Source organism: Aspergillus eucalypticola (genome assembly GCF_003184535.1).
Source record: "Aspergillus eucalypticola CBS 122712 chromosome Unknown BO83scaffold_27, whole genome shotgun sequence".
NCBI classification, from domain to species: domain Eukaryota; kingdom Fungi; phylum Ascomycota; class Eurotiomycetes; order Eurotiales; family Aspergillaceae; genus Aspergillus; species Aspergillus eucalypticola.
Window position 1 is genome coordinate 232,891 of NW_020290301.1, and position 27,356 is coordinate 260,246.

The 27,356-nt window shown below is 50.1% G+C and overlaps 11 protein-coding genes and 1 non-coding gene across 12 annotated transcripts; 8 read left to right on the forward strand and 4 right to left on the reverse strand.

Annotated features, from left to right (window-relative positions):
• Positions 1 to 749: 749 nt before the first annotated feature.
• On the reverse strand, positions 750 to 2,368 carry BO83DRAFT_120034 (uncharacterized protein). The gene is made up of 3 exons (XM_025526009.1): positions 2,050 to 2,368; positions 1,727 to 1,997; positions 750 to 1,642 (listed from the first exon to the last, which is right to left on the reverse strand). Exons 1-3 carry the CDS (start codon positions 2,162 to 2,164, stop codon positions 775 to 777), a joined length of 1,254 nt encoding a protein of 417 aa, XP_025384515.1. The 5' UTR covers positions 2,165 to 2,368; the 3' UTR covers positions 750 to 774.
• Positions 2,027 to 2,723, forward strand: BO83DRAFT_120038 (uncharacterized protein). The gene has a single exon (XM_025526010.1). The coding sequence runs from the start codon at positions 2,223 to 2,225 to the stop codon at positions 2,577 to 2,579; it is 357 nt and encodes a 118-aa protein (XP_025384516.1). The 5' UTR covers positions 2,027 to 2,222; the 3' UTR covers positions 2,580 to 2,723.
• A 1,217-nt stretch (positions 2,724 to 3,940) lies between these two features.
• BO83DRAFT_381415 (acyl-CoA dehydrogenase family protein) lies at positions 3,941 to 5,893 on the forward strand. Its single transcript, XM_025531982.1, has 2 exons — positions 3,941 to 4,665; positions 4,715 to 5,893. Exons 1-2 carry the CDS (start codon positions 4,333 to 4,335, stop codon positions 5,702 to 5,704), a joined length of 1,323 nt encoding a protein of 440 aa, XP_025384517.1. The 5' UTR covers positions 3,941 to 4,332; the 3' UTR covers positions 5,705 to 5,893.
• Positions 5,894 to 6,160: 267 nt separating this feature from the next.
• Positions 6,161 to 7,886, forward strand: BO83DRAFT_368000 (nucleobase cation symporter-1 family protein; the record flags this gene model as incomplete). Its single annotated transcript, XM_025529793.1, has 5 exons — positions 6,161 to 6,329; positions 6,373 to 6,472; positions 6,516 to 6,601; positions 6,648 to 7,425; positions 7,472 to 7,886. 5 exons carry the CDS (start codon positions 6,161 to 6,163, stop codon positions 7,884 to 7,886), a joined length of 1,548 nt encoding a protein of 515 aa, XP_025384518.1.
• A 63-nt stretch (positions 7,887 to 7,949) lies between these two features.
• BO83DRAFT_381416 (carbon-nitrogen hydrolase) lies at positions 7,950 to 9,829 on the reverse strand. The gene has a single exon (XM_025531983.1). It carries the CDS (start codon positions 9,781 to 9,783, stop codon positions 7,963 to 7,965), a length of 1,821 nt encoding a protein of 606 aa, XP_025384519.1. The 5' UTR covers positions 9,784 to 9,829; the 3' UTR covers positions 7,950 to 7,962.
• Positions 9,830 to 10,114: 285 nt separating this feature from the next.
• BO83DRAFT_320923 (hydantoinase/dihydropyrimidinase family protein) lies at positions 10,115 to 11,709 on the forward strand (the record flags this gene model as incomplete). The annotated part of the gene is made up of 3 exons (XM_025527831.1): positions 10,115 to 10,162; positions 10,211 to 11,145; positions 11,190 to 11,709. The coding sequence occupies 3 exons, from the start codon at positions 10,115 to 10,117 to the stop codon at positions 11,707 to 11,709; spliced, it is 1,503 nt and encodes a 500-aa protein (XP_025384520.1).
• A 1,854-nt stretch (positions 11,710 to 13,563) lies between these two features.
• BO83DRAFT_368005 (uncharacterized protein) lies at positions 13,564 to 14,153 on the reverse strand (the record flags this gene model as incomplete). Its single annotated transcript, XM_025529794.1, has 2 exons — positions 13,564 to 13,801; positions 13,861 to 14,153. 2 exons carry the CDS (start codon positions 14,151 to 14,153, stop codon positions 13,564 to 13,566), a joined length of 531 nt encoding a protein of 176 aa, XP_025384521.1.
• A 2,495-nt stretch (positions 14,154 to 16,648) lies between these two features.
• Positions 16,649 to 18,479, forward strand: BO83DRAFT_368008 (MFS transporter). Its single transcript, XM_025529795.1, has 5 exons — positions 16,649 to 16,941; positions 16,997 to 17,011; positions 17,061 to 17,462; positions 17,514 to 17,867; positions 17,937 to 18,479. The coding sequence occupies exons 1-5, from the start codon at positions 16,765 to 16,767 to the stop codon at positions 18,288 to 18,290; spliced, it is 1,302 nt and encodes a 433-aa protein (XP_025384522.1). The 5' UTR covers positions 16,649 to 16,764; the 3' UTR covers positions 18,291 to 18,479.
• Positions 18,480 to 19,008: 529 nt separating this feature from the next.
• BO83DRAFT_410885 (Zn(II)2Cys6 transcription factor) lies at positions 19,009 to 21,558 on the forward strand (the record flags this gene model as incomplete). The annotated part of the gene is made up of 7 exons (XM_025534262.1): positions 19,009 to 19,180; positions 19,243 to 19,274; positions 19,347 to 19,652; positions 19,705 to 19,793; positions 19,847 to 20,451; positions 20,499 to 20,655; positions 20,743 to 21,558. The coding sequence occupies exons 1-7, from the start codon at positions 19,098 to 19,100 to the stop codon at positions 21,556 to 21,558; spliced, it is 2,088 nt and encodes a 695-aa protein (XP_025384523.1). The 5' UTR covers positions 19,009 to 19,097.
• A 673-nt stretch (positions 21,559 to 22,231) lies between these two features.
• Positions 22,232 to 24,130, forward strand: BO83DRAFT_368012 (uncharacterized protein; the record flags this gene model as incomplete). Its single annotated transcript, XM_025529796.1, has 2 exons — positions 22,232 to 22,388; positions 22,450 to 24,130. 2 exons carry the CDS (start codon positions 22,232 to 22,234, stop codon positions 23,628 to 23,630), a joined length of 1,338 nt encoding a protein of 445 aa, XP_025384524.1. The 3' UTR covers positions 23,631 to 24,130.
• Positions 24,131 to 24,640: 510 nt separating this feature from the next.
• On the reverse strand, positions 24,641 to 24,712 carry BO83DRAFT_t223. The gene has a single exon. It is a non-coding gene; the product is annotated as a tRNA-Ala (tRNA).
• A 1,975-nt stretch (positions 24,713 to 26,687) lies between these two features.
• Positions 26,688 to 27,231, forward strand: BO83DRAFT_392111 (uncharacterized protein; the record flags this gene model as incomplete). Its single annotated transcript, XM_025532925.1, has 2 exons — positions 26,688 to 26,730; positions 26,843 to 27,231. The coding sequence occupies 2 exons, from the start codon at positions 26,688 to 26,690 to the stop codon at positions 27,229 to 27,231; spliced, it is 432 nt and encodes a 143-aa protein (XP_025384525.1).
• Positions 27,232 to 27,356: the final 125 nt, after the last annotated feature.

The following is a 27,356-nucleotide window of genomic DNA, read 5'->3' on the forward strand; positions in this document are numbered from 1 at the left end:
GTGTCTGAATACTTCAAAAACTTATAAGAGGCTGAGGTCCCTAGTGTTAATACTACAGATATTGCTTCTTTACTCATGCAGCGCTCGGTGTCTGTCTGGAGATGGTCGGCTTTACTACACTTGCTGGTAACCCTGGGTTGAAGAAATACTTTAAATTTCCATCGGCGTTGAAGTTACTTTCACTTATATCAACAGTTAGTATACAACGAACTTACTTGGTACTCACATCTGGAACACTGTGGAACACCAATCCCCAGGCTGCACTTATCCTTCTCGTATAAGGCTAGACTGCCACCGAAAACACCAGCACTTGGCACTAACAGTCATACCTCGACACGGGGTGGCGGAATCCGGAGTAGGCGAGGGTGGGGATTTTCAGATCATCGTCGGCTACGTGCACTAGGGGGCCCCGCAAATAGTCGGAAGGCGATGTGCGTAATGCTCATTCCTTAGCTTGGAGAAAGAGTCTATAAGGGGGTGTTCATCGGAGATACCGGGGTATCGGACAAATCTACGCGAGGGGCAAACAGAGGGTCTTTCCCTCCTGCCTCGAAGCGCTAGGGGAAAGGACTCTACAACCATGTACATTGATTTGGACATTGATTATATGGGGTTCTTCAGTAAGATTCGTAATGTCTCATCCAGATGAGACTCAAATATATATACACACCAGCCGCAAAGGTATAGATATGATCCGCCAAGCATGGAACGCCACCCGGCTGTGAAGACAATTCAAAATAAAAGCAGGGGAAATCAAAGGAAAGCCAATACCAACTATTCGGACGCTTTGAACCACTTTTGTTTAGGTTTTGCCGACCAGATCTTCGTCTCGAACGATTGCCCCAGCTGGTCCACGGTAAACGGCGAGGTGAACCCGGTTGCCGTGCCCGCATAACTAGGACCGAGCCGCTGGCTACTACCCGCCGTGGACGGCGGATCGTAGGAGCTTATTGAGTCACTTGCAGTTCGTACCCGCGATAGATCGAAACTGGCGCTGCGATCACGTAGACTGGGAACAGACCCTTTGGAGGAAGTGGGTCTCGATTGACTCAGACCAGGGACTAAGCACCGGGGATGCAGCTGCCTCTCATTCGCCATGGATGATGTTTCACTGTTTGTGGCAGAATCCGGTATGGAACACGTGTCGGCATTGGATCGAGACTCTGCAATGGACCCCGTCTCCGCGGTTGACCCACCACCAGTGTTGGGCCTGGTCTCGGGTAATGACCGCGCATCCGGGTTGGGTTGAATGTCCGCATAAGAATGGGGGTCGGGGATAGATCGGGAATCGGTGCTCGATCGGGTATCTGCGGTGGATCTTGTGTCTGAAACACAGGAGTCGGTATTCGAGCCAGTGTCGGTGTGTGGCGGCGCTCCTCCTGTGGTTGGCGCTTCACCTGGGCTTGGAGAATGATGGTCAAACTCCTGACCTTCGCGGATATAACACCTCGAGATGAGGTCGTTTTGGATGGTCATAATTTTGTTAAACGCTCTGATCAGAGCAAATTTGAACGGATACGACATCTCTGGATGTCCGGATATTGTTTCGTATGCGAGCTCCTTGACGTACCCCAGGCACGTGTTCATATGCATGTACTCGATCTTCAGTGGGTGCATCAAGATTTTACCTGTGTGCATCTTTCTGAATCCCCGATATGCAATCAGTACGTCTGCCCGGCTTCTTTTCACGAGGGTCTGAACGAGGAGATCAGCTCAGTGGACTTACCCAACCTTATCCAGGTACTCCCAATATTCGAGTCGGCTGGGGTCGGAAAATAATCGGGTCAAATACCACTTCCAGAAGATTTTCCTGCGCTGCACATGTGGACCGTCCAGAGTGAAGTATTCATCTACTTGGGCGTCTGATTCAGTGCTTCGAACCCGCAACGCGCGTGCTGTTATGTCGAAGTCGAGCATCTTAGCGTATAGACGGTGGGTAAGTACTGGTAAGGCTGCCTTGAGGAATTTGGCGCCTTTGTTAAAGACGATAATATCATCTGGAGTCGCAATCAGCATCCTCCTCCGGTCCATCACCAGACTAGATCATACCGTCTGTGAAGTCCAGGAACAACCGTAGAAAATCCATTCGTTTACTGAAATCGGTGTACAATTCCTTCCGCGTCACCTGCTTGATGCCATCCTGTACAGGAGACAGTGAACCCATGGTGGATCAGACTAGCGGTGGATAATCTAAGGAATGTATAGACTGCAATGGGTATGGAATGGTACACGGAGCGTCAGCAAGGGTAGAATTGGCTTGCACGCTCTTGGTCTGGATGGTAATAAAGAAGCAAAGTGTGTTGCTGACCAGCCCTCCCCCCAGAGTCCTTATATTTAGCCGGCCCAATGACCCCTGGCAGGATTTTGGGCCAGCATGCGCCTCCGATTGCGCCAAACCGATGGAGAAGCCGACTGCGGCTGACGTGCCATACGATTGGCACAGCTGCTTGTCATTCCGAAACTGTGCCGTCATCCAACGCTTGAGGGCTGTTGACAGGGTGGTCCACTACTTTACCCGCATACGTGGAACTCCGCGGCAGAGTTTTGCAAGGTGTAATCCGACTAGGCAAGGATGCTGAAGGCTGACTGCCAGCGTCCATTGTGGAAGCGATTGATTGGGGGGGAAGGGGGGAACCAATGGTGGGCTGTGTATGGAGACAATAAGTTCACGTATATTAAGTCAACGAATTGCGTCCCCACCAAGGTAATTCCGCGACGGTGGCCCAGACTCCAGTGTTCAGCTGCGCCGTCGCGATCCCTGGACGTCCAAGGGCATCAGAGGGCCCGTTTGGCCCGGAGTGGACCCGCTAACGATCCCATCGCGTAGGATCCAATACGTCGGAGATGTCGGAAGTCCCGTCCCAGTCATGATTCGCCGCTCGCATCCAATTGTGATCGTGCCGGTCTGTGCTGGTCCCCTCGAAGGAACGAACTGTCCGTCAGCTTCTTGGCATCAGAATCGGCTCTATGATGCAGGCAGGATGGCGACCACCGGGGCATTTCAGCTGATGCGAAGGTGTTGCTCCTGTGGCCGGCAGTGTCAGCTCGCTTGTGTACTACACTCCTGACAATAAATAGTATGTACTATGTCGATCGCAACGTGTCTAGAACAGTCGCAAGCAGGGTTTAGTAACAGTAGTAGTTTGGGTATGTTATAGCAGCAGGGATGGGCTGAGATGTCCCTCACACTTTCCTCACTGAATGTGAATCATGCCACCTTTGTTGCGTTGCCCTTTTGGGTCTCGTTACATTTGGGATCTCGTGGGCCCCGTGATCGCACTTATCCCAACTGGGACAGGCCTCGGCGTGACCGACCAACAGCACATGACTAATCGCTCCACTGCGGATCTCGGCTATTCGCCAATCAGCAGAGTCCGTTTAGGATCTCCAGCTGAGACTCGCTTTTCCACAAGTTCATTTGACACCGCATATCCGTTGTGAAACAAGGAATCGAGCAGACAAGCAATTCATGATTCAGCTACCAGTCGGCAGTGGAATGCCGGTGGAGGAGGATATATAATCAGATCGGTGTACCCAACGCGATTCGACGTGGGAGATTCAGGTTTGGCACCTCTCATGCAGGTCCCTCGGGGAGCAGATGGTCTATCCCCCCCAGCCAATTTACAGGCGGGGCGCTGACAGGCACCCTGGTATTCCATCTAACCGTCCTAAGGCATAGAAGACATGGACTAATGCACCGGATGAGACATCCTTTTCAGTCAGGGATATCCCGGACTCATTGGGCGCAGGACTGATAACCACCACCGACTATACTAATGCATCTATCCCCGATGGCAGCCCAACGGCACCGGCTGGATTGGCTGTCCTTCGCTCTTATCGCATCTGCCCCTGGCTCACTCGATGCGAGAGATATAGCTCAGTCGGGGATCTTTTATTATTTCCGGTGGTGATTCGGTTCCTGAGCAAGGACCAATTGGCTCCCCAAGCTTGTCCGCGATCCGGCCGAACCCTATCCCGGTCGGTGCAAGGGCTGGAGTTGCAGTGCGAGTTGCCTACTTAGTAGTGTTCTACAATGAAGGACACCTTCAGATCGGTCCGCGTCACATTTACCATCCCTCCTCTTCTATTCACAAGCAACAACTTCTGAGAAACTCATGATGTTGATCTTTCTCCTCTTACGGCCTGGATGACACGTGACTGACCTCGGGATGAGCCTTGACCGAGGCTGGGTGCCAATGCGGGGATGGCTAACCCGGCTCGGATATACCGCATATGCCTCCTTGCTCAACAGCCTCTTCTAGATATTTCACTCCATTGGTTCTATACGTATCCACGGAAGTGTTCCCAAATAATCACCACGACAACAGCAATATGTCGCAGCTGTCTTCTAACCCAATTCCATTCTCGGAGCCGCCATATCTCTGCGGTCTCCCTTCCCCCTACTACTCGCCGGGCCATCGTCGCTTTCAAAAAGCCTGTCGCGATTTCTTCTGGGAACATCTCCACAGCCATGCTGCCGAGTATGAGAAGGCCGGAAAGGTTCCCGAGCATGTCTTCCACACGTTCTGCAAGCATAATATGCTACTCCCGAATATCGGCGCACCCTTGCCCGTGGACTGGCTGAAGCGCTTGGGAATCGCCGACATCTTGGGAGTCAAGGTGGAGGACTGGGACTACATGTACACGGGGATTTATTTCGACGAGGTAGGTATCCTGGGCACGCCATAGGGCATGACTTGACTGACAACTTCAGATGGCGCGAGCCGGTATGGCTGGGCCGGGTTCATCCCTGAACGCCGGATTCAACTTTGCAATTCCACCTATTCTGAAGTATGGCAGCCAGCAGTTGCAGGAACGCTTTCTCCCAGATCTTTTGACTGGTCGCAAACGCTGCTGTATCGCGATTACAGAGCCGGAGGCAGGCAGCGATGTTGCCAACATCATCACGGCAGCCACCAAGACGCCCGATGGAAAGTATTACCTGGTCAATGGCGCGAAGAAGTGGATCACCAACGGGATCTGGTCCGACTTTGCGACCATGGCTGTTCGCACTGGTGGTCCAGGAGCGTCTGGTCTCTCCGTCCTGCTCGTCCCATTGAAGGGACACCCCGGCGTCACGATGCGCCCGCTCAGGGTTACCGGCCCGATTACCAGTGGAACCACCTACATTGAATTGGACGACGTCAAGGTACCTGTGGAGAATCTGGTCGGCCGAGAAGGGGACGGCATGCGAATGATCATGACGAATTTCAACCACGAACGCCTTTCGATCGCTGTCGGCGTCACTCGCCAGGCTCGCGTGGCCCTGTCCACCGCCTTCCAGTACTGTCTGAAGCGAGAGGCCTTCGGCAAAACGCTGATGGACCAGCCAGTTGTCCGAAACCGTCTGGCTAGGGCGGGCGCCGAGCTGGAAACGTTGGGGGCCTTTGTCGAGCAGCTCCTTTACCAATTGTGCCATCTTCCCAAGGAAGAAGGAGATCGCAAGCTGGGTGGAATCACAGCCCTCGCCAAGGCCAAGGCGGGGATGGTGTTGAACGAGTGTGCGCAGTGCGCGGTTCTCTTGTTTGGAGGAGCCGGATTGACGCAAAGCGGACAGGGCGAGCTGGTCGAGTCGATTCTCCGAGAGGTGCCAGCTGCCCGGATTCCAGGCGGTAGTGAAGATGTTTTGCTTGACCTGGCCGTTCGACAATTGGTGAAGGTCTATCAGACGGGGGAGCGGAACTTGAAGCAGTCGAAGATATAGTCCGGTTGGATAACATTGTGGTAAATAAGGTGTATACAGTACTAGTGTCAGTGACATGTCATATTGAATAGCAATTTTGGCTGCCAACTTATCTTCCTTGAAGCCTTGGAAATTGCCATTGTTCCATTTGCTGCAGGATGTTATCAAACGTTATCTTCTAATCCTGATTTGCTGAGCAGGTTACACGAGACTCCACTGAGCTGTTTTGCAAAGGCAAATGCCACTGCCAGTGCTGTGGCTGGCAGTCTGAGCGGCATTTGATATCATTGCCAGATTAACTCCCGATAGCGCCGGTAACTGCAATCCCGCGTCCCAATGGTGGCCACGCAGCTTCCCTGACTCGTCACACCTGTCACTTATCATCGGCCGATCCGACTTCTTATCTGCACCAAGAATGGAAGCGGCCTCAAATAACGGCCCCTTGCCGAAACCTCAACAGCCCATTCAACGCGCACAATGGGTCTGAAGCAGCAGCTACAAGTCAAACATGGGGAGGTGGTGTCGGGAGTCGACTCCAATGCCGATCTGGATCCTATTCCACGGAATTCAGCCCGGCGGACTTGGGGATGGGTCAGTTTGACAGGTTTTTGGATTTCGGAAGCATTTTCGATCAGCATGTACCAGGGTAGGTTTCCTCTGCGCAAAAACGAATTTCACTAATCGACCAGTCACGTCCACATCGGTGTCGAAAGGGTTGAACGCGGGTCTGGCGATCGCGGCAGTGGTTATCGGCCACATGCTCGTGTACATCCCAGTGGTGCTCGATGGGTTGGTGTCCAGACAATCACAGAGAGCCATCTAACAGAAACAGATACGTGGGTTCTATATATGGCATCAACTTTCCTATCCTCACCCGTGCCAGCTACGGCATGCGAGGGAGTTATTTTGCTGTCCTCAGTAAGCCATCCTCAATTTATCGACCAAATCTGTCTGACCAACTCAGTCCGCGGGCTCGTCGCCATTATCTGGTTCGGCACTCAGACCTACCAAACCGGAGAATGCATCTCGTCGATGATAAGTGCCATCTGGCCATCTTTCGAACATCTACCCAACCATCTCCCAAGTTCGGGGCCTATAACTTCCGCTCAGCTGCTTTGCTTCTTTTTAGCCATTATCGTCCAACTCCCACTCTTATATCTCAACATTCCTCAGCTCCGCTATCTCTTCTTAGTGAAGATGGTCATCATGCCCATCTTCGGCCTGGCCTTATTTATCTGGGCCGTCGCCACTGCCCACGGATTCGGTCCCGTCTTCTCTAAACCTAGCCAAATTACCGACGGGACACCTGTGGCAGTGGTTTTTCTACAATGCGTAACCAGCGCTATTGGCCCTAAAGCCACCCTTGCGTTGAATATGCCCGACTTTACGCGGTACGCGCACTCACCTCGCCAAATTATCTGGACGCAAGCTTTAGGTTTGATAGTTCTAGTTTCGCTCTGCGGCGTTCTGGGTGCGACAGTCACCTCTGCCAGCGAGATTATCTATGGCGTGCAGACCTGGAACCCGCTACAAGTGGCTGCACTGTGGAACAACCGTGCCGCGCAGTTCTTCGCCGCGTTGTGCTGGTCTCTGGCGGCCGTAGGGACGAATCTGTCTGCGAATAGTGTGTCTTTCTCGAATGACCTATCCCTTTGGTTTCCCCGGTACATCAACGCACGACGAGGTGCATATGTTTGCGCGGTGCTCAGCATTCTGAGCTGCCCGTGGTACATCCAGGAAGAGTATGACATCCTTCCCCTTAAACGGTCAAGTCTAACCTTTATCCAGCGCGGCATCCTTCTCATCCTTCCTAGGCGGCTATTCTCTCTTCCTCGGGTCCTTAGCCGGTATCATTATAGTGGACTACTGGATCATCCGGAGACGACAGCTGCGCGTTCACTCTCTCTATGATCCGCGAGGTACGCACTTTTTTACGCGGGGATTCAACCTCCGCGCTTTTGCGGCCTTCCTCTGCGGGATTGCACCGAATCTGCCTGGTCTGGCGAATGCCTGTGGGCAGAGTGGCGTGCCGGTCGGCGCAGTGTATCTGTATTCGCTGAGTTGGTTGGTCAGTATTCTCGTATCAGGAGGGGTGTACTGGGGCCTTTGCAAAGTTTGGCCGGTAGCGGTGGATGACGACGAGGGAGGTATCTGGGAGGGAGTAGAGGTGACTACCAAGGAAGTCGAGAGTGCTGCACAATAGATTGGATATCGCACTAGATAGTTTATCATTCCAATACAGCTACTTCAACTCTAAACTACAAAGGAACAAATTGCTATCACAGATATTCCTGTCCCCTCGCCAACCTCCCCACCTTAGAACTCGCATACACTCCTTTCTTCGCAGTCTTCACTCCCATCCGCACCAACCCAACAAGATGTTGCACCCCAGCCACAACCCCATCCACAACCTGCACATCCCCATCACCTCCAACAGCCTCCTCCACCGCCTTCTTCAACTTCATCATCCCCGCACACCCCAGGACAATGACATCCGCACCAGCACCATCCACCAACCTCTTTGCCGCACCACACATTGCCCCAACCACATCCTTCCGGCCATCAGCACCACCCTTATCCAGCTCCAAAACCCCCATCCCACATGCTTCCACACCGGCACACACCCTATCCATTCCGAACTTTCTCACCGCATCGGCATGAATAACCTTTGACCTCTGAGAAGTCACCACAACCCCGAACCTCCCTCCAACTGTCCTAGCAGCCATCAACCCAGCCTCCATGATCCCTATCACGGGGACGGATAGCTCTTCCCTCAGGGCATAAACAAGCGGATGATCGCTAAAGCACGCAACTAGGAATGCATCGTATTGATCTGCGATAGGCAGAATAGCCCTGACGGCAGCGGCAGCGGACAGAACAGCATCGAGGGATCCCTCAATTGCCGATGGGGCAGGGATGGGAGCAGTGAAAGGGACAACTTCCACGTCCGGTGGGAGGGTCGGTTTCACCATTGAGATGCAAGTATCTGTCATGGAGGGCGTGGAGTTGGGGTTAATCAGGAGGACCCTTATCTTCCCTTTCTCCTCCGTCTTTGGGACGATAATATTCGAGCTGGTAGTGGACGGGGGCTCCACCACCCCCGTCTGCCCCGTGATCCTCCCATAATGCTCAACCCTGCGATGTCTCGCAAAATCAAACGTACGGGTCTTCCCCGCGCGACAAAGCCCCAAATCACAGTCCGCAATGATAACCTCATCCCCCTTCGTGTTCGCCTCGGCAATAATCCTCCCCTCGGGATCAACAATACTCGACCCCGCGATGAGGGGATACTCCCCATCGTCAAGCCCACAGCGTGCAGCACTAACGCTGAAACACGCATTCGTGTAGCTATGGCACTGCATGACCAGTTTATGATGAAACAGGGACAACTCCTCCGCTTCCTTGGGAGTCATATCGGTCGACTGGCCCCAGAACTGCGGCGCATAGCCATTGGTATTATATCCACAGGCGACGATTTCAACACCTTGCAGGCCATATTCGCGCCAGGATTCTGCCCAGCGGCGGTCATTGCAGATCATCATTCCGAGGATGGGGTCTGCGTCCTTTTCGCCTTCCTGATGATGTGAGAGTGATGGGGATAGTAGTCCGGGTACGCGAAATGCCTGGAATCCCAGGTTTCCCGGCTTGAAATACCTCTTTTCAAGCTGATTCACGGCTTTCGGATCGGGAAGTGGCTCCACATCACCGGGGAGATGGACCTTGCGGTATCTGGAGAGAATTGACCCTGTCGCGGCGTGGTAGTACACACAGCTGTTGAAGTGCTCGCCTGTGTCGGTAGCTTCCGCGAAGCCGACGATGATATCTACCGCTAGGTCGTGAGCGGTATCGAAGAGTGCCTTGGTGCGCGGCGCAGTGAGGATGTCGCCGTGTTCGAACCAATCTTCTATCTCGGCTTCGTCAAGGATCAGATATCGAGGGAAGAATGTCGTGAAGGCGATTTCGGGGAAGAGGACGAGTTTTGCTCCTTGGGTGGCGGCATCCTTGAGGAGGAGGATCATGCGATTCAAGGTTTCTTCGCGAGAGGACCATTTGTTGGTCGTGCCCATTTGGGCGGCGGCGAGGCGGACGGTGCGAGGCATGATGGTCAATGATTGTGTGGTATACCTGTGATGGGGAGGTGTTGAGGGGTAAATTGAGGTTGATACCGTATCCCTCGGTATTGGGCTAATACTAGGTGCAGATATACTTCTTGGTTTGTCCGGATATATTTCCGCGTGATCGTTGTTGAGCCGGCCTGAATAGGAAGGTCGGGGTAGACCCTATCGCTATCTGGGAGTCAATCTTATCGTCGGCCGATCCGATGACCTCCAGTAGTATTAGTAAGGTGGAGGTGAAAACGATAGTGATTTATTATCGTGAGTCTCTCTATGAGGTGAGCGACTCTGGAAAAGCAGGAAAACAGTCGTCGCAATGAAAGCTACTCCAGGAATCGACTTGATTATCATCAATGCTACAGTTGTGAGTGCAATTCTAGCTACCATACACACAAATAGCTCACACCAGCAGGCGACTGCCTCCGATGTAGTCCCCAACCAGGATATCGCCATCTCCGGCGGCAAGATTGTCCTTCTTGGACGGAATCTCCCTGCACTTTTTCCTAGTGCAGCAACACTCGATGCAGAGGGCGCATACGTGACGCCTGGTGGTGTCGACAGCCATGTGCACCTGCAACAGGATAACTCTCCAACTGGCGATACCTGGGAGTCAGGGACTCGCTCAGCTATCGCAGGAGGTACAACGACGGTTTTAGCCTTTGCGAGTCAAAAACGAACTGACGAGAGTTTATTTCCCGTGGTCGAGGAATATCATCGAAGGGCTACCGGCCAGGCGTACTGCGACTACGGCTTCCATCTCATCCTGACAAACCCCACCCCCAACATCCTCGATGAAGAGTTGCCAGTGCTAGTCAGCAGTGGTATCAGTTCTGTAAAGCTATACATGACTTATCAACCAATGCGACTTGGGGATGGCGAGATTCTGGATGTCATGGAGTCCACCCGCCGGCTGGGGATGACGACCATGGTTCACGCCGAGAATCATGAGATGATCCAGTGGATGACGGAGAAGTTGGAAGCACGCCGCCGTACCGAACCATATGGTCACGCTCTGGCGCGTCCCAATATTGCAGAAGACGAGGCGACATACCGCGTCATTTCTCTGTCTGAGCTGGCTGATGTCCCCATCCTCATTGTGCATATGTCCTCCAAGCTGGCTGCGGCACATGTGCGAGCGGCTCAGACGCGGCTGCTGCCAGTCCACGCGGAAACCTGCCCTCACTATCTGTTCTTCACGAGTGAGCGGCTAAAGGGTGAGAACTTCGAAGGGGCCAAATGTGTATGCTCGCCAGCATTGCGAGAAGATCCCATGGACCTGGAGGCGATGTGGGCGGGTCTGGCCAATTCAACATTCACGACAGTCTCCAGCGACCACGCACCATCTAAGTGAGTACCACATCTGATTATGTTGATGATTGCTGACCAGGAAGATTTGATCACCCCCTCGGCAAGAAGAAGGGCACGTCTAGCTTCACCCAGATCCCCAATGGACTGCCCGGGTTGGAAACACGACTGCCGACGATGTTCTGCGGCGGTGTTCTCACCGGGCGCATATCCATCCAGAAGTTTGTCGAGCTGACCAGCTCGAACCCAGCCAAGTTGTATGGACTTGGGAGCACGAAGGGAACAATTCAGCCCGGTTTTGACGCGGATCTCACGATTTGGTATCCCACGCCAGAACAGGCTGCCTCCAACGGCACGTCGGTCATGACACCATTCCAACTGTCCAACGACATGCTGCACCACGATATCGACTACACGCCGTTTGAGGGCATGGGGTTCACCAACTGGCCTCGATACACCATCCTCCGCGGACAGATGGTGTGGAACCGCGACACAAGTGGCATTGTCGGCAGCAAAGGAGACGGAGCTTTCCTGAAGAGAGGACCCAGCTCATTGAGCAAGCCACGGAATGTGTTTGTCAATGAGTTCAATCCGTACTCTAGTTAGTAGTAATGGGGACAAAGCATGAAACCAACATGAGTCACAGAAAACAATGATCATTGACATGGTAACATATAAAATAGTATAGACAGTAGTATAATGCAATCACCCAAGTGCGGTCGATCCAGGTATAATCCCAATCACAGCGCCTTGCACATAAGAAATTTAAACGAAAGCCATCATCACGATACTAACAACCACAACAACAACATTCGGCGGCTTCGAGACAGCACTCGCACCATTCCTCGCAAAGGAAGCAGCAGCACATTGTGATAAGACAGGTGGTCAAGCAGCCACGGTCTTTGGAGGGTTCTTGTTGGGGAGGCGCATATTGCATGGGCTGGGGAGGAGGGTACTGGCCACCAGGAGGAGGGTAGCTATGAAACAGACAGCGTTAGTTGTTGAGCTCGGACAAACATTCATAGTGTTCGGAAGGTACATACTATCCCTGGGGAGGCGGTTGCTGCTGGTAGGACATGGCTGTATTTCTGTTTGTTCTATGATCTTGACAAAAGAAGGTATTGTATGGGGTCACTCGAAAGGTGGCCAGTAGACCAGCGGGGGAGCTCAGGAGTTATATAGCCGGAATCCACGGAATCCGCTCAGGGCGCCAGGCAGGCAGACGCATTGCTGGCCAAAGTCCGTCAGCCCTGCGGACAGACACCAGGCGAGCTGGCGGATCTTGGCCCTGCAAATTTTGCTGGGGTGCGATCCACCGCCGAGGGTGCGATTGGATATGCGCTCAGATGAAAGTGAATCAGCCATCGAGAAAGAGCATGGAAGATCCCCGTGCCGAGCCCAAAGTATTGGCTTGTGAGGAAGACAACATTGGCGCTAAGAATAGATACATATTGAACCCAGATCAGGTAACACAACACACCTCTGTACTCCATGGGCCTGCCAGTTCGGGCGGGCGCATCCGCAACCTACCGCAATGAACAACTAGGTACGCTTATAGTGATGGTGGCGCCAAGCACACCCTGCCCCGTCGGGCGGGAAAGTGGAGCATCACTTGGGTCAGATTACCTGCCATTTCTCTCATTTTTCCTCATTCAGGAGAACTGAGCCAAGCCGCCAAGAGTTCCGGCAGGGATACTGGGGACACGCTTACTGGTCACTCCTCCAGGATGAAATTGCGCTCTCCCCAAAGCTGTTCCTCGCGTAGAAGCGCCAAGGCCTGGAAGCGCCCCTTAAGGCTGGCGGGACCGACCTAAGCTCCCCCGCGTCATCCAATCACCCCGGACCATCACCATCCCCTAGGGTCTCACGCTCTCCTCGGCTCTGGAAGAACGCTGTTGCCTACGCCATCATCGTGGCTGGTGTGAACGCATGTGAGGCTGGTTAGTATGCATGTCCATGATTTATTTATGTACTTATTTTCTGCAAGGGGGAACGAATTCCACGTTCGTCCTATCACTTTGTGGTCATTCACTATAGCCTGTTGAGTCCACATCACTGTTCTCTAAACATGACACCGGTAAGATAGAGTTTTCAGTGCAGATTTTATTTCTAGGCTCATGGTAGCCAGAGGAGGCTGATAACATCCATTGCAATACATTGATAGTATTGTATCAGATTTTTGTAGACAAATATATGGATTGATTGGCCAGATGTCTATAGCCCTCGTGATATGATTATCAACCTAATCTATATCTGAGTAACTAATCTTGCTACTGTGCCTACAATCTGGATGCTCGGGAGTATCTCTAGTGGTCATTTAATCACACGGGTACATGTTCGATCACATATGGAACTGTAGTAATCATTCCTCATAGTCTCTTTGCAGAGCTCATGTTTCATCTCTCATGTATGATATGATATGGAGTACCTCTCTATTACAGTAGAAGGAAGCTCAAACGCTTACAGCCCCACCAAAGTATCAATCCAAAAGATCGCATGCTGCCCCTCCCCCTTGACATTCAGATCATCATCACCATTCCGAAACACCGCATCGGGCGCCCCTTCCAACCACAAATGATATCCTGGTCCATCACCAGGATAGATATTGTCCCCTCTCGGCGTGATGATATACCTGCCCTCCTCCTTTGGCCACTCCTCGAACCAGAGATCTGTTCCCTCATCATCGAGTCCAATCCAACTAATAGAAATACCAGTCAGCTTGTGTCATGCCAAGGTAGGAATGAGGGCACTACATACTGTCCCTTCAGCGCTAGATATTTTCCCGTCTCGGTCTCCTTGAACCGGTATCCATTGTCACCTTGCTCAACGTAGAACCGGTCACCCTGTAGTGCTTCCGTGGCATTCGCGTATAGGGTGCCGGAAGAATCGTAGTGTTCGACATTCTTCCGAGAATCGTTCAGGAGCTTGTCGTAGCCGGTGATGTTACCCTCGTCATCGCGCTGGAAGGGCAGGCTGCGGCGAAAACTGCGCAAGTTGACGGTGTCGCCGGGGGCGAATTTGGGGTGGTGAGTACGATAAGTGCGGCCCATTGTGATTGTGAATGTGAATGTGCGGATATATAATAGTATACTGGTTTCAGTGGTGGTATGTTGCTAGATGTTGTCTGGTAGAATCACTGGACCGTCGAAGTTAGAGGAAGACGTGGCTTATATGCTTAGCCAGAGGTTTCTATGTACTTGATCGTCGACTGAATTGATATCATCATGACTATGAACATGTGTTCATCTGCAATGAATGAGATGAACTGTCTGTGGGCCTGATCTGGTAGAGTTCGTGGTGGCGACCCGATCACTTCCGAAAATAGTAATCCGTGAAGCCATCTCCAAGGTAGGTGGAGACTTCATACGTACCTAGCGCAAATTACGAGATGATCTATATCCGCATACTGTGTAAACTGATGATATTCTTTAAGATAGTATGTCATACTGATGCTACTATACATCGATAGTATCAATCAACGCTCTAGCCGCTTTGTCGAGCGCTATGAATGTAGCGGGGTGGGGGTATCAGAACTTTCCCTTGAGGACGATTCTGAGAGTAGATCCTATTTTAAAAAGATGGATAGATATGTAAAGTGGGCGGGGCAGTTGTTCTGGGGCTGGATTGAGGCTCATCTTTCCAAGTGTGCGGTGATTACCAGTTGCTGCATATAATGTCCTGCCTGATAGTAGTACGTACAATCTCTCAATTCCTCTACAAACGCCTCTGGAATATCTTTTAAATATCTCTCCTTTCGACCTATTTGATGCCGGCAGTACCTCCTTTGACAGTTTGACTTCCCACATAAAAAAGATCCGACAAATTGACTCTTCTAGCAGTTGCGAGCTTCTACCCGACACACTAGCTACACAATAGCCAGACAGGCTAGCGGTAATGAAACAAGAGAACAATAAATAAAAATTAATGTTGGTGTTGTACACTATACGTAGATCGATCGTTGGATACGTCACTATGATGAGCGTCCACTTAGTTCGGTGGAGCCCCACCACCGCCTCAATTGGCAGACCTTAATTGATTTTTTAGATCATTGCCATATGATGACCGTATTTAGTGCTACTAAAGCTACTAGGTGCTAGGTCACTAGAAAATATGAATTGAGAATAGTGTAGACTGGTTTTCGTACAGGTCGGGATAGACTTGTGGCTACTTCACGTTGTAGCACCAAGCCCTGTCAATATGACATATATTAGTATTATATATTTAGGGTCATCCTCAAAACCATACTAAATCACAAGGCAGTTCTGAAGCTCCCAATATCCATAATAGGACCATTCAAGATTATTCTTCGAATACTAACAGTGAGAACTTCACATAAGCATTGTACATGCCAATGAGATGAGATGGCAGATAGGGATATGAAACAGTACCATGTGCATTTTCTTATTGGTTGTTAATTTTCTGATACCGGTGTTCATCATGCTGTTTAGACCCTTATCTGCTGCACTGTAGTCTCTCACATTGCATAAATTACATGAGACCACCACATTAGACCCAAAGAGGGTTATTCCGACGAGAGTCTGGCATCCAGCCAAATCCCGGCATGTCAGACGCGGGTGCCTGCAAGTGGAGACGCGGACTCTTTCTGCTGCTGCCAATCTATCGCATAATGATTTAGTGATGCTTACTCGATGCTCTCGTAAGAGCGGGAGAATATGGGTCCAGGAATGCCGGTGGATAAATCTATAATTGCTGTCCCCACAGTTATACAGTCCCTGCAGTACCGAGTGCAAAATTAGAAGCCTAAACTGGTTTGGGGTATGTGGATAAATGGCATGATTGCTTCTATGTTTATGACATCCAAAGAGTCGAATGCACACTGCGCTATGATTGTGTGTCCACGCAGTTACCTGAATGACTGTCTACTGCAAGAGAGTCATTGAAGCCATCCTGTCATAAATTGGTTTTGCATGTGGTGCAGCCATCGGGACTTGCTCGCAGAAAAGCATCACTACAACACAGATTATGTATAAGCGTGGTGAAGAGGATCTGTCTTCGGCCAAATTACAAATTACTACAAATGCCGCTTCATTATTCAAATACATTCATGCTTCGTGGTATCACAATATCAGTGATCTGTAGGTGGGCAAAAAGTGTCTCTGTTACACCGACTCTTAGTCTCATTGACCGATACACCGCTCTCTTCCGCGCAAGATGGCAAGTCATGTCCTTCGTGATTATCCCTTTTCCGTGAAATATTTGCTTCAACTCTCTCGGAACCGGCTGGGCCATGTTTTCATACCTTCATACATTGTCAAAAAGACTTTTGATCAGCGGGATAACCTTGTTTTGATGTAGATCTGATCACGGCAAAGAAAGCAGCTCGTAAGAGACCCCAACTGGCCCTACTCGCGCTAATTATCTCGGCATCCCATCAGTACTAGTAGTGGATCCATGCTGCATGACACGCCAATCAATCAACCAACCACTCAATTATTAATGCGTGGTAACGTAGCACGGGCGCTTATTAGAGGGTCTGCGGGGTTGGTTATCAGTTTGCCAACCAGCTAGACTAACAAATCACCTCAACATTTCCAACTCTCCAGCATCAGTGTATCCTAAACCACAACCAGGATTTACTAGCTCCATTAACGCAGTCTCAATATCCAATTTTAAAATCTATTCTCCTTGGAGGGCAACGCAATGTCCACAGTCGACAGCCCCTTGCTAGGACACAGACCTCAACACCCTCACCCAGATGATGTTGAGCATCCACTGGGCCACAGTAAACGGCGGCAGGGACCCGGCTCCAATGTCCTCAAAGTTTTAGCTGTCTTCTGGACATTTCTGATCATGGGGGCGGGTGATGCAGCATATGGGGTAAGGACTGTAGAGAAGAACAGACTTGCCGTTATTGAAGCTAACAATCGTCCAGCCTTTGATTCCCTACGTAAGTGCAATCTCGCCATCCTGTTGTAGATAAGCTGTTGAGTAGAAAGCTTGAAAAATACTACGACATCTCACACGGCACCGTTTCGCTTCTATTCCTATCTCCCATTTGTGGCTACACGCTTGCGGCACTCCTGAACAGCGAAATTCACGTCCAAGTGGGCCGTCGCGGTATCGCTTACATTTCAGCAGCCTGCCACTTGCTAACGTTTAGCATCGTCTCCTTGCATCCTCGATTCCCTATCGTTGTGGTATCTTTTGTGCTGTCTGGGTTCGGGAACGGGTTAGCAGACTCGGGATGGAACGCTTGGATAAGCAGCCTGTCTCGCTCGAATGAATTACTGGGGATGCTTCATGGTTTGTATGGACTGGGAGCTGTACTAAGCCCATTGATCGTGTCCGGACTGGTAACTAAGGCCAATGTTCCGTGGTTCTACTTTTACACTATAATGGTACCGCTTTCCGATGTCTACTACCTCCGCAACTTGCTCATATGGATATAGGCTGTGTGCGCTACTCTGGAAGCTGTTGTCTGCACCATCGCCTTCTGGGATGATCGACCGATCACTAGAGGAGCCGGCGATGACCCCGATGATAGTGAACATGGTAGCCTGAAACGTGCTCTTTTCCAACAGCCCTATGCTCGGGTGACTTGGATCTGCGCGCTCTTCCTGCTCATTTACGTTGGCATTGAAGTCGCTTTGGGCGGATGGACGGTCGTCTTCATGATGCAGGTACGCCACGGTAGCCCATTTGCCAGCGGCATGGCTGTTACGGGATTTTGGCTGGGCATCACCTGTGGCCGCATTTTCCTCGGATTTGTTACGCCGATGATAGGCGAAGAACCGGCAGTTACAGTATGTCACCTCTCACCCTTTCCACCCTGATCAGTGAGTTTGGTCTTAGCTCATGCTCACTTTCTGCAGCTATATTCCGTGTTGGCGATAATCTTCGGCTTCATCTTCTGGCTCGTGCCAAATTTCAACGTCTCGGCAGTGGCAGTCTCCCTGCAAGGCTTCTTCCTTGGCCCTCTATTCCCGGTTCTCATTGCAGTGGCCACCAAGCTGCTTCCCCAATCACTGCACGTGAGCTCGATCGGATTTGCCTCGGCGATCGGAGGGGCTGGAGCAGCATTGATGCCATCGGCGATTGGTGCAGTCGCAGAAGCCAGAGGGGTCCAGATTCTGCAGCCTTTCATTCTTGGGCTCTCGGGTGTGGCCCTGGTGTTGTGGATGTGTTTGTGGTGGATTTCAAGAAGCAATTCAAGGACATCGAGTTAAAGAGGCGAGACCGCCCGAAAGAGAAGCGCTCTGTTAATGCACATCATCCTGGACGATGCAAGAAGCGGTAACATCATCATCGCTGTGCCAAGGATGGGACCAGAACAATCGCCGCTGTTTCACCATTTACCTGACTGAGTCTTTGAGTATGAAAACTTCATTTATTAGACCAGATAGAGAAGAAAATTGGGTAAAAAAAAGGAAAAGCAAAAAGAGAAAAATACATACAACAGAAGGGATTCGCTGGTGGTCACCCACCCAACTACTAACCTCCCGGCGTGTGGCTTGAGTACGGCTGAGCGGACGGGAAGCCCTATTTTCCACACCCTGTGGTCGTATGTGCTTGCTATCAAGGAAGCAGGGTATATATGCAGTACATTATCAGTGAGAATAGTGTAGATCTCATGCTGAGCTGGGCAGTTTAATTGCGCGCCCGTAAACTGCTCCACATTATGCTCGGTTCTCGAATCCGATCAATGACCGATTAACACGATTTCGCCTATCAAGGAATGTAATCTCGCAGAAATAACATGTGAATTTCAGCCCAATTCATTCTAGCATGAAAATGATGGTAAAAATTCTAGCTACAGTAGATAACTTCCCTGATTGTTCCTGGAAGCTTCGGCCATGTGACTTGACCGCCGCACGCCTTCTGCCAGGGATCCATCCACCCCCCACATTCCGCTAATTATCTCTCCGTCATCGCTTTCTTACCTTCCTTCACGGAGCTTCTTTTGTCTCCATTAATTGAATGACTCACAATTTTTAGCTCAGGCATTATGGGCAGTTTCCCATACTGCCCCTACAATGAATTCCCCACCCTCCCGTCGGCCTGGTCGCCAGAGACGACCGCGAGTTCCTGATGCGCTCCGCAAGAGAGCCGCGCGCGCGTATGCTTCCTCGTCGCAATCTAGTCACGAAAACAGTCATTGACTCTTGATTGAACTATCAGATGCCTGCCTTGTCGCCAACACAAGGAAAAATGTACTTTCACCGTTATAACCTCGTGCACTTGCCATTCCTCGTCCGTCGACTGATCAGGCCTCGGAGCTCTAGGCCATGGTGGCGGTCCACCCTGCGCACGCTGCCAACAATACAAGCGCACCTGCCACTTCGAAGATACTCGACCCAAGCCGACAGGTATGTCCGCAGTACCGTTGCAGCGTGAGTTCCAAATGGAGCGCATTATACGTCACTTCCTAGGCGAGGACATCTCGCTCAATCCCGCTCGGCTGGAGGAGACTGCGGACTTGTTGGAAAGCGGACGGTACCGTGGAACTCCTCTAGAGACGCGAGGGGTGGAGGATGAAGACCAGACACCCGAGAGCTATTCGTTGGAGCCATTGTCCACGAACACCATGCGTATGTCCAAGATACTGTGCATAAGGATTGCCGTTAACTGGCCTCGCATTAGACTATTCAGGGGAATTATCGCATTGGAATTTCTCCAAAATGATCCGTCGACGTCTACAGAGCTTGGGCACTCCTAAAGGACAGAATGATGCATGCACTCCTTAAATCGCATCCAGCCATCGCACCGCTAACGAATCGTTCAGGGCTTGAATCCCTCGGATGGATTCTTTCGCGCTACTGGTCTGCAATCGGCCAGTTCGTGTGTCGCCTTGGCTATAGGGTACTTCCCACCTCGTCCTGTTGCCGAATTCCTCACCAATACATTTCTCGAGCATGCACAGACGAACTATTTCTATTTCCCCGAGACAGTCTTTCGGGAGAAGATGAACTACTATTATTCTGTCGACAGGCCGCTTGTTATCGACGATGCGGGTTGGATTTGTACACTGTTAATGACGTTTGCGATTGGCACTCAATTTGCATACATGCAGACTTCCTCGACGGAGAAGCCTCCTTTTTCGGAAGACATCCCTGACGATCGCATCGGGATGGATCTATATCGGTTCTCGTGTCGTTTGATCCCTGATCTCATCACCACCGCCTCGCTTGAGACTGTGCAGGCCTTTCTATTACTGGGTGTGTATACGTTGCCGATTGATACCGCAGGATTGGCCTACACGTACTACGGCCTGGCTATCAAAATGGCCATCCAGAATGGAATGCACCGAAAGCATATTGCGCCGTCGGTTTCGCCAGTGATAGTGGAATGGCGGAACCGTTTGTGGTGGACAGCGTATTCCCTTGAAAGGTGAGGCACTAGTCTACGTCGTGTGAACCGGGCTCACAGTCGCACAGCCGTATCAGCATCCTCCATGGGCGTCCTGTATCCGTATCTCCCTTTGAAACAGACGCCGACATGCCTGCTGACCTGGTTGAGCTGCGCCAACCCAGCGGTATCTCGAATTTACCGAATGTCACGGCAGCCATCCACTTGACAAAGAAGCTTGGGAAAGTGGCCCAGATTATTTTACGACTGCGACGATGCCCGCGTAGTCAAGATGCCTATCTGCACCAACTATGCAACCTGAGGATGGACTAGAGCAGGTGGTGGGACTCGCTCCCGAAAACATTGCACTGCCGCGACCTTGATCCAGCCGGGCCCTTATTTCGGTCCAATGTGCACCTTGAGCTAAACTACGCTACCGCACTAATTTACATGGGCCGGCCTTTTATCTTTCTACAAAATGAGATCGCGGATAGCGGTGGATATGGATCACAAAAAGAGGGTGGTCGTGCAGAGTTAATCGAGGCGTTCTCGCGAAACTGCACACGAGCAGCCATAAGAATCATTGACCTTTGTCAGCTGCTGCATGACTCGGTCGGACTCGCACGCGTGTCATACACAGAGTTCAGTTCGTGCCGCACAGCTTTGCTGGCCTTGATTGCGCAACTCCTCAGCGGGTCATCAGAACCGATAGGTGGCGCCCTAACGCGAGGATTGGGCCTGATCCGCCAGATCTGTGTAGGGTTGGAGTCGGCTCGGTCGGAGATTGCAGTAATCGAAGCGCTTGAGCGTGCTCGGCAGCAGCTTGGTCTCGGCGAGCGATCTCCCCTAGGAGATTCGTCTGAGACAGGCTATGACCAATTCCAGAAATGGGCCAAGCTCTGGCGCCTAGGTCCTTTGAACTCGGAAGCTTTTTCACCTCCTGCAGGAGTTGAGTCGCCCAACAATCCAGGCAGTATTCCTTCATTTGACGGGTTTTTCTCTTCGTTTCCGCAAGAACTGGATGCCTTTGCCGCGATTCCAGGCTCCGAGGATACTGCAGCGCCGCCTAGCATATGGCCTGTGCCGGATGCATTTCTCTTGTTTCCTGGAAATGTGGACGCCGAATTGGAGTTTGATAGGCCTCAATGAAGGTGGGTCTAGTTCCAAGCTGTATATTACGATGTTACTATTACAAAAGACAAACTTCTCGATGGTTTAGATGATGTCACCGGGGACGTCAGAAAGTAGCACCTTCTTTCAGTAGCCGTCAGTTGTTCTGGACCCACAATGGTTTGAAAAAACACGTTACTCGTTGGATATCCTGTCCCAGCGAAATGTTCGGCCTATAGAGAGGTGGTGGACCTGTCTACCCGGTTCTTCGAATGCAGTATTGGGAATCCAATCCTGTCCCGGGTACCGGTACCCGAATATACCGTCTTGAGATTCCTAGTAATTGACCAACCCTAGTCAACATCTGCATTGCTCGTATTGTAAGTGGCCACGAGAGAAGACCGGAAAAGGACCCCTGAAATTCTTGCATTAGAAAATTAGCCAGGCCCTAGCTTAATTTTGAAGTGGAATAAATTCCTTCGGTAACTAGGGACATGGGGCAAAAGAAGCTCCCATCTTCGGGATTGGCAACCGAACACACCTGCCCGGGAAAGACCCCGACTCCGGGACCCAGCGAGCCCGGCACTAGGTCCCGAATCATTGAGAGTCGTCGTTAAATAGTATAAGTGCAAGCAGTACGGGGAAACAGAAATCTGCTAAACTTTCAATTGATAATTTTGCATATTCTTGGGACTTGTCATTGCATTCAATCATGAAGTGGCTTCCAGCAAGATCTCATGCTCCCATAATTAAAATCACAATAAAAGATCCTAGACCAAGTTACACAACATGGGACCTCATCGAAGGCACAGTGACGGTGACTGCGCCCAATGAAACGAATGTTAACAATATTCAAATTACATTCGAAGGTAAGCAGCTCATCTAATCCTCTGCTATTTGCCCAAATTATCTAATCTAAATGTGTGCTAGGTTCATCCCGAGTAGCTCTACCGCGGCCAATTACCGAGCTCCGTGAACCTACAGCCTGCCACACATTTCTGAAGCTTCAACAACCCATTGAAACTCCTGACTCGCCTATTCATGTCCCAGGAAGACCTGACAGTTATCCATTCTGTTTCGTTATTCCGGAGGAAGTGCCCCTCGGGTCTTGCATACAAGAAAAGAGCAATGGTTGGGCCGATCACCGGCATGCTAAGCTTCCGCCAACACTGCGGTTCGCCAACTTGTCTCAGGAATTATGTCGGATTGCGTACTCTATCCGTGCAACGGTTTCCTACCATAGAGCGAACTATGGCAAGAACGAGAGAACAACTACTTCTATTGAAGATATACGATTCGTCCCGGCGCATCAGTCGAACCACCTCCCACGAAGCCTGCAGACCTTTGTATCATTGCAACACAACCCAAAGCAGGACGTGAAGAGCAAAGCATCGCTTTCTCCGTGCAGATTATATGTGGAAGGGCCTTCCGCACAGCTGACGCAGGGGCACTGTCTTGGGATTTCTTCGAATGGCTCCTTCGACGCATATCTTACCATACCGCTTCGCTTCGAAGCAGCGGGAGAAGCGAAGCCTCCTCAACTACGAAACCTACATTGCACGCTCAAGGCTTCAACATTCTTAGCGACAAGGCCGAGTGCCAAACGGCTCAAGCGTCATGAGGCGCAATACCGACAAGCATATGTCGAAACTATCGCGATGCGATCAGAGGATATCTCATATACGCAATGGTTCAGGCATGAGCCAGCCCCTGAGGACTGTGTCACTGAGCATCGGAGCGGCAACAGGCTATACTACACAACATCCATACGCCTCCCTATACACATGCCTCGCAACGGATATCTCATACCATTCTCTACGTGTCTTCTCTCGCGAGCCTATCTTGTCGACATGCTTTTGTCGTATTCTACGCCCGATTCGAATGGACGTCGTCGATCATTGGAAGCCACGTTACCAGTTGAGATTGTGAAATCTTATGAGACGCATATTGAGAAGAGACCGCTATGGAGTACACTAGATGAACCATGTTTATCTGATTGGGATGTCGAGCCACCACCATATCATTGCCATGAATTATTTCGCTCGAGCGATGTTGTGTCCTTGAGGAAGGGACAACATACTGGTATTTATCACCATATGGTGACACCCTGACAGCAGGTGCAGACCAGTCATTAGTTTACCAACGAAATGATACTATCACGTCGACGAAAGAAACATGTCCTATCAACTGCGAAAAGCTGGAACTGATTAGTCCCGGGATATCCTGACCTGGACAACAGACGATCTGGAGAAGGGGCGTCTCCCTTCTGTCGAGCACTTAGAGATGCAATGGACCTTGACTAGACTAGTTGCGTTGGCCCGAGCAGCGGATGTCAGAGAAGAGGATCCCGACCGAGAGGACATGGCAGGCTTGAAAAATTCTAGTTATAGTGGAAGTAGAGGAAAAGAACTGGATAAGGATAACAAAACATTACGAAATTGAAGGACACGAGGGTAGAGTAGCGGAGAATCAGCTTTGTTTGACTAAAGGATTTCGCTCGTGGGCGAAAAGAGACCACACCCGGACAAAAAACAATTCAAGCGTCGAGAGACTACTCTAGAGTTGCAACTTCTGGTTTGGACGTTATATACCTACCGGTACTGATACCTCGATTGGAGAGACGACCTTAATCTTGCGTTACAACTTGGATACTTGGCGTTGAATGACTGCTGGATATTCTCGCTTCTATGACTGCCTATTTGGACAGAAGTAACATCTACTCATAAGTCATGATTGTTTACTCGCTAGAACCAAGCAATATTAAAACATGAGGAGTCACATTTGAGATTTAGTTCTTGAAGAAAATGATGATAATTATTACTTGCAGATTCATTCGCGGCTTTGAAATGAAATGCACCCAAAGATATCATATTGGACGTACTTCAACAAGTGTAGGTCCATTGATTGGATGGAAGGGTATTTGAGGCATAACGAAGTTCCCATCAAACCATCATAACAGAATGCCGAGGAAGGTTGAGATCCAAATTGCAGCATAAGAACTCCGACGTAGTGTGTAGCTCAGTAAGTCAGATAGTGTGTCAATTAAGTGGGTCTCCACGCGGGTAACAATACCCAGCCTATCCGTTCGAGCGACGTCGCAGAGAGACCGAAAAACAAAAAATGGACTCGCCGGGAATCGAACCCGGGACCTCTCCAATGCGAATGGAGCGTCATACCCCTAAACCACAAGCCCAACTTGATGATGAGATGCCTTAGACTATGCCATATGACTCACTCACGTTATCCTTATTTTCTTAGGTAATTAACTCCCCGCGCTTATTTTCATGGCCACCAGCTCGATGAAGCCCAGTGAACAATGCCCCGATGTCGTATTACTAACGAAATTACTAACGGAATTGCAACTTCTTAATCTGATGATTTTCTTCTAGTCAAGACTATTTAGATTACATAGATCTTTGAAATTTGCACATTGATGTAAATGTACTGCCCGTCGGAAGATTCCTGTCTTCCTAAGATGCCCACGGATCCTGCCTACTCAACATCGGGAAACCCCTAGAAACAACCACATGACTATCTAGGTAGTACGTGTATACGTCTATGCATGAGTCTGATCTTCTTATCGCTTGGTTCATTAGTGATTAATTTATTTTATGAAAATTCTACTAGCGTTGAGTGCTTGGCTCATTTTACTACTTAATATACTGTATATATATATCTCTATTAATTGGATAAGTAATCACTCGTGATTTGCAACTTCGCTCAACTTGATCTTCAACATTAAAGATAATGTTGATGATAAACTCAATGAGTGAATTTGGAATACAGTACTTCACCTTTGCACACTGAAAGCCGAAGTGATAGGAACCATGAATGTGACATTAACATATGAGGCGTCACTGTAGACAGACGGCGCTGAATTCATCTGGCCCATTGTCTTTGCAACCCCTATATAAAAGGGAGCTTCCGTCCCACTGTTTCGTCTTCCATATTCATCTGAAGCCATACCATCCAGCTTCCATAGATCAGGAAGATGGTTATACTCTGACTTCCTAGATCGAGCTTTGAGATACATTTCTGAAGCTTCATCATGGTGTATCGACTTCGAGTCTTTAATCAGTATGCGATCACACACTCCTATGTCTATATCACGCTAACAGACAAAATTCTGTAGAATGTTGGAAACTGCGACAAATATTACCAACTTTCCTGGCTGATACACCAAACCCCATGATCACGAAGAACATGTTACCCGAACTATCAGCTTCTAGCGATGAAGATAAGGAGAAAACATACCCAAGAGCCAAGACTTACTCTTCAGATGAGAGACCTTCCCACATGCCGACTTTGAACTCAGGGCAGTATTATATTTTATGATTGATGCCTCAGACTATATTATCATTGAGCGTTGGCTACAAAGTGTGCGAACAAAAGCTGATGAAAGTATGCGAGACACGCAGAGATGGTCATACTTTTCTTGGCTGATAGTCGATAGACGAAGGCCATGCGTCGCGGTGTATGGATTATTCTCCATTTCAACTGGCAAAACATACATCCACCAAGCGATCAAGTACAGGGCTCACTTTGGACAGGGTGAGAAGTGCACAGACCTTGGGGTTGTTTATGGGAACCGCCAGATGCTAGACATCGATTACGACGGATATTTCACGCCCGTGGCCAGCGAAATCGCACCCAAGATGATCAGGACGAACGTAGCGATAAAGAATCACCTCTGGGAGCAGTGAGGTATCATTTATACCTACCTGGGAGCTCAATTTTGAAGGCAGAAGCGCCTATATGAAGTAACCTACTGGGTATCATGAACGACCACCAGCGCTAATCTACCTACTAAAGATGGCCCTATACGGACTCCGTCAGGCGGCCCACTTCTGGCACCGCACATTTCGATGAAAAGCAGCAAGAGATCGGATTCATACCTTGGCTTGAAGAGGAGGCGTTTGTGCTCAGCATGCAAGGAACACAACTCAAGCTGACACCTACATATATCACTGCGATATGCCATCGTCATGTGAAGAGCCAGACAACGTCGGGATGTGAAACTCATTGGCTAAGCGTTCTCAACCAGATGACGTGATGACTCAACAGATCAGGGCATTGGATATACAACCCTGCATCCGAATCTAGAAATATTGCATGAACGGAAAAGCACAACGGACGGGGCTGTTGCAGAACGTCTTTACAAAACAAAAATGTATGCCGCTGTCGGCCTTCTGGACTGCCACTATACTACAGGTCCAACTCGATGATTGAATGCTTTTCATCTGGTATATTACTCACCCACTCATGTGTCAAAAATAGATGACATCAATCATAGCCAGAATTCCGTAAAAGGCTTTTTACACAGGAATCAAAGAGCATCATTATACCAAGGTCTCACTCAACTATGGCGATGGGGATGCAATAGAACTCGACACAGGCGGCCTTGAATGGCTGATGCGGGGCGCCCCCAAGATGCGAGCAATTTTGCCGATTATTGGAGACCAGGTGTTTCTGGAGCAGGAGAAATCACTCGTCTGGACTTATTTTCCCGATGAGGAGGTCTACGTTTCCGCCGTTCTGACAGAGGCCGGTATTGATCATGCTGTCATTAATGCCGGGTTGACCGCCAGAGAGAGATCAAACATTGTGAAGTCGTTTACTCAAGACCTCGACAAGTGCATGGTATTGGTGATGAGTTACTTGGTCAGTTCAGCCGGTCGGAACCTGCAGAATCTGTGCCATAATCTCCAATAGGAAAAGACGGCATACCGGCGTGATGGTTCCTGCAGAATGGCAACCACTCGAAATACAAACATAATGATGCGGGCATGAGTCTACTTGGGTACGCTTAGTACCACTGCAGTGATTACACTAATGAT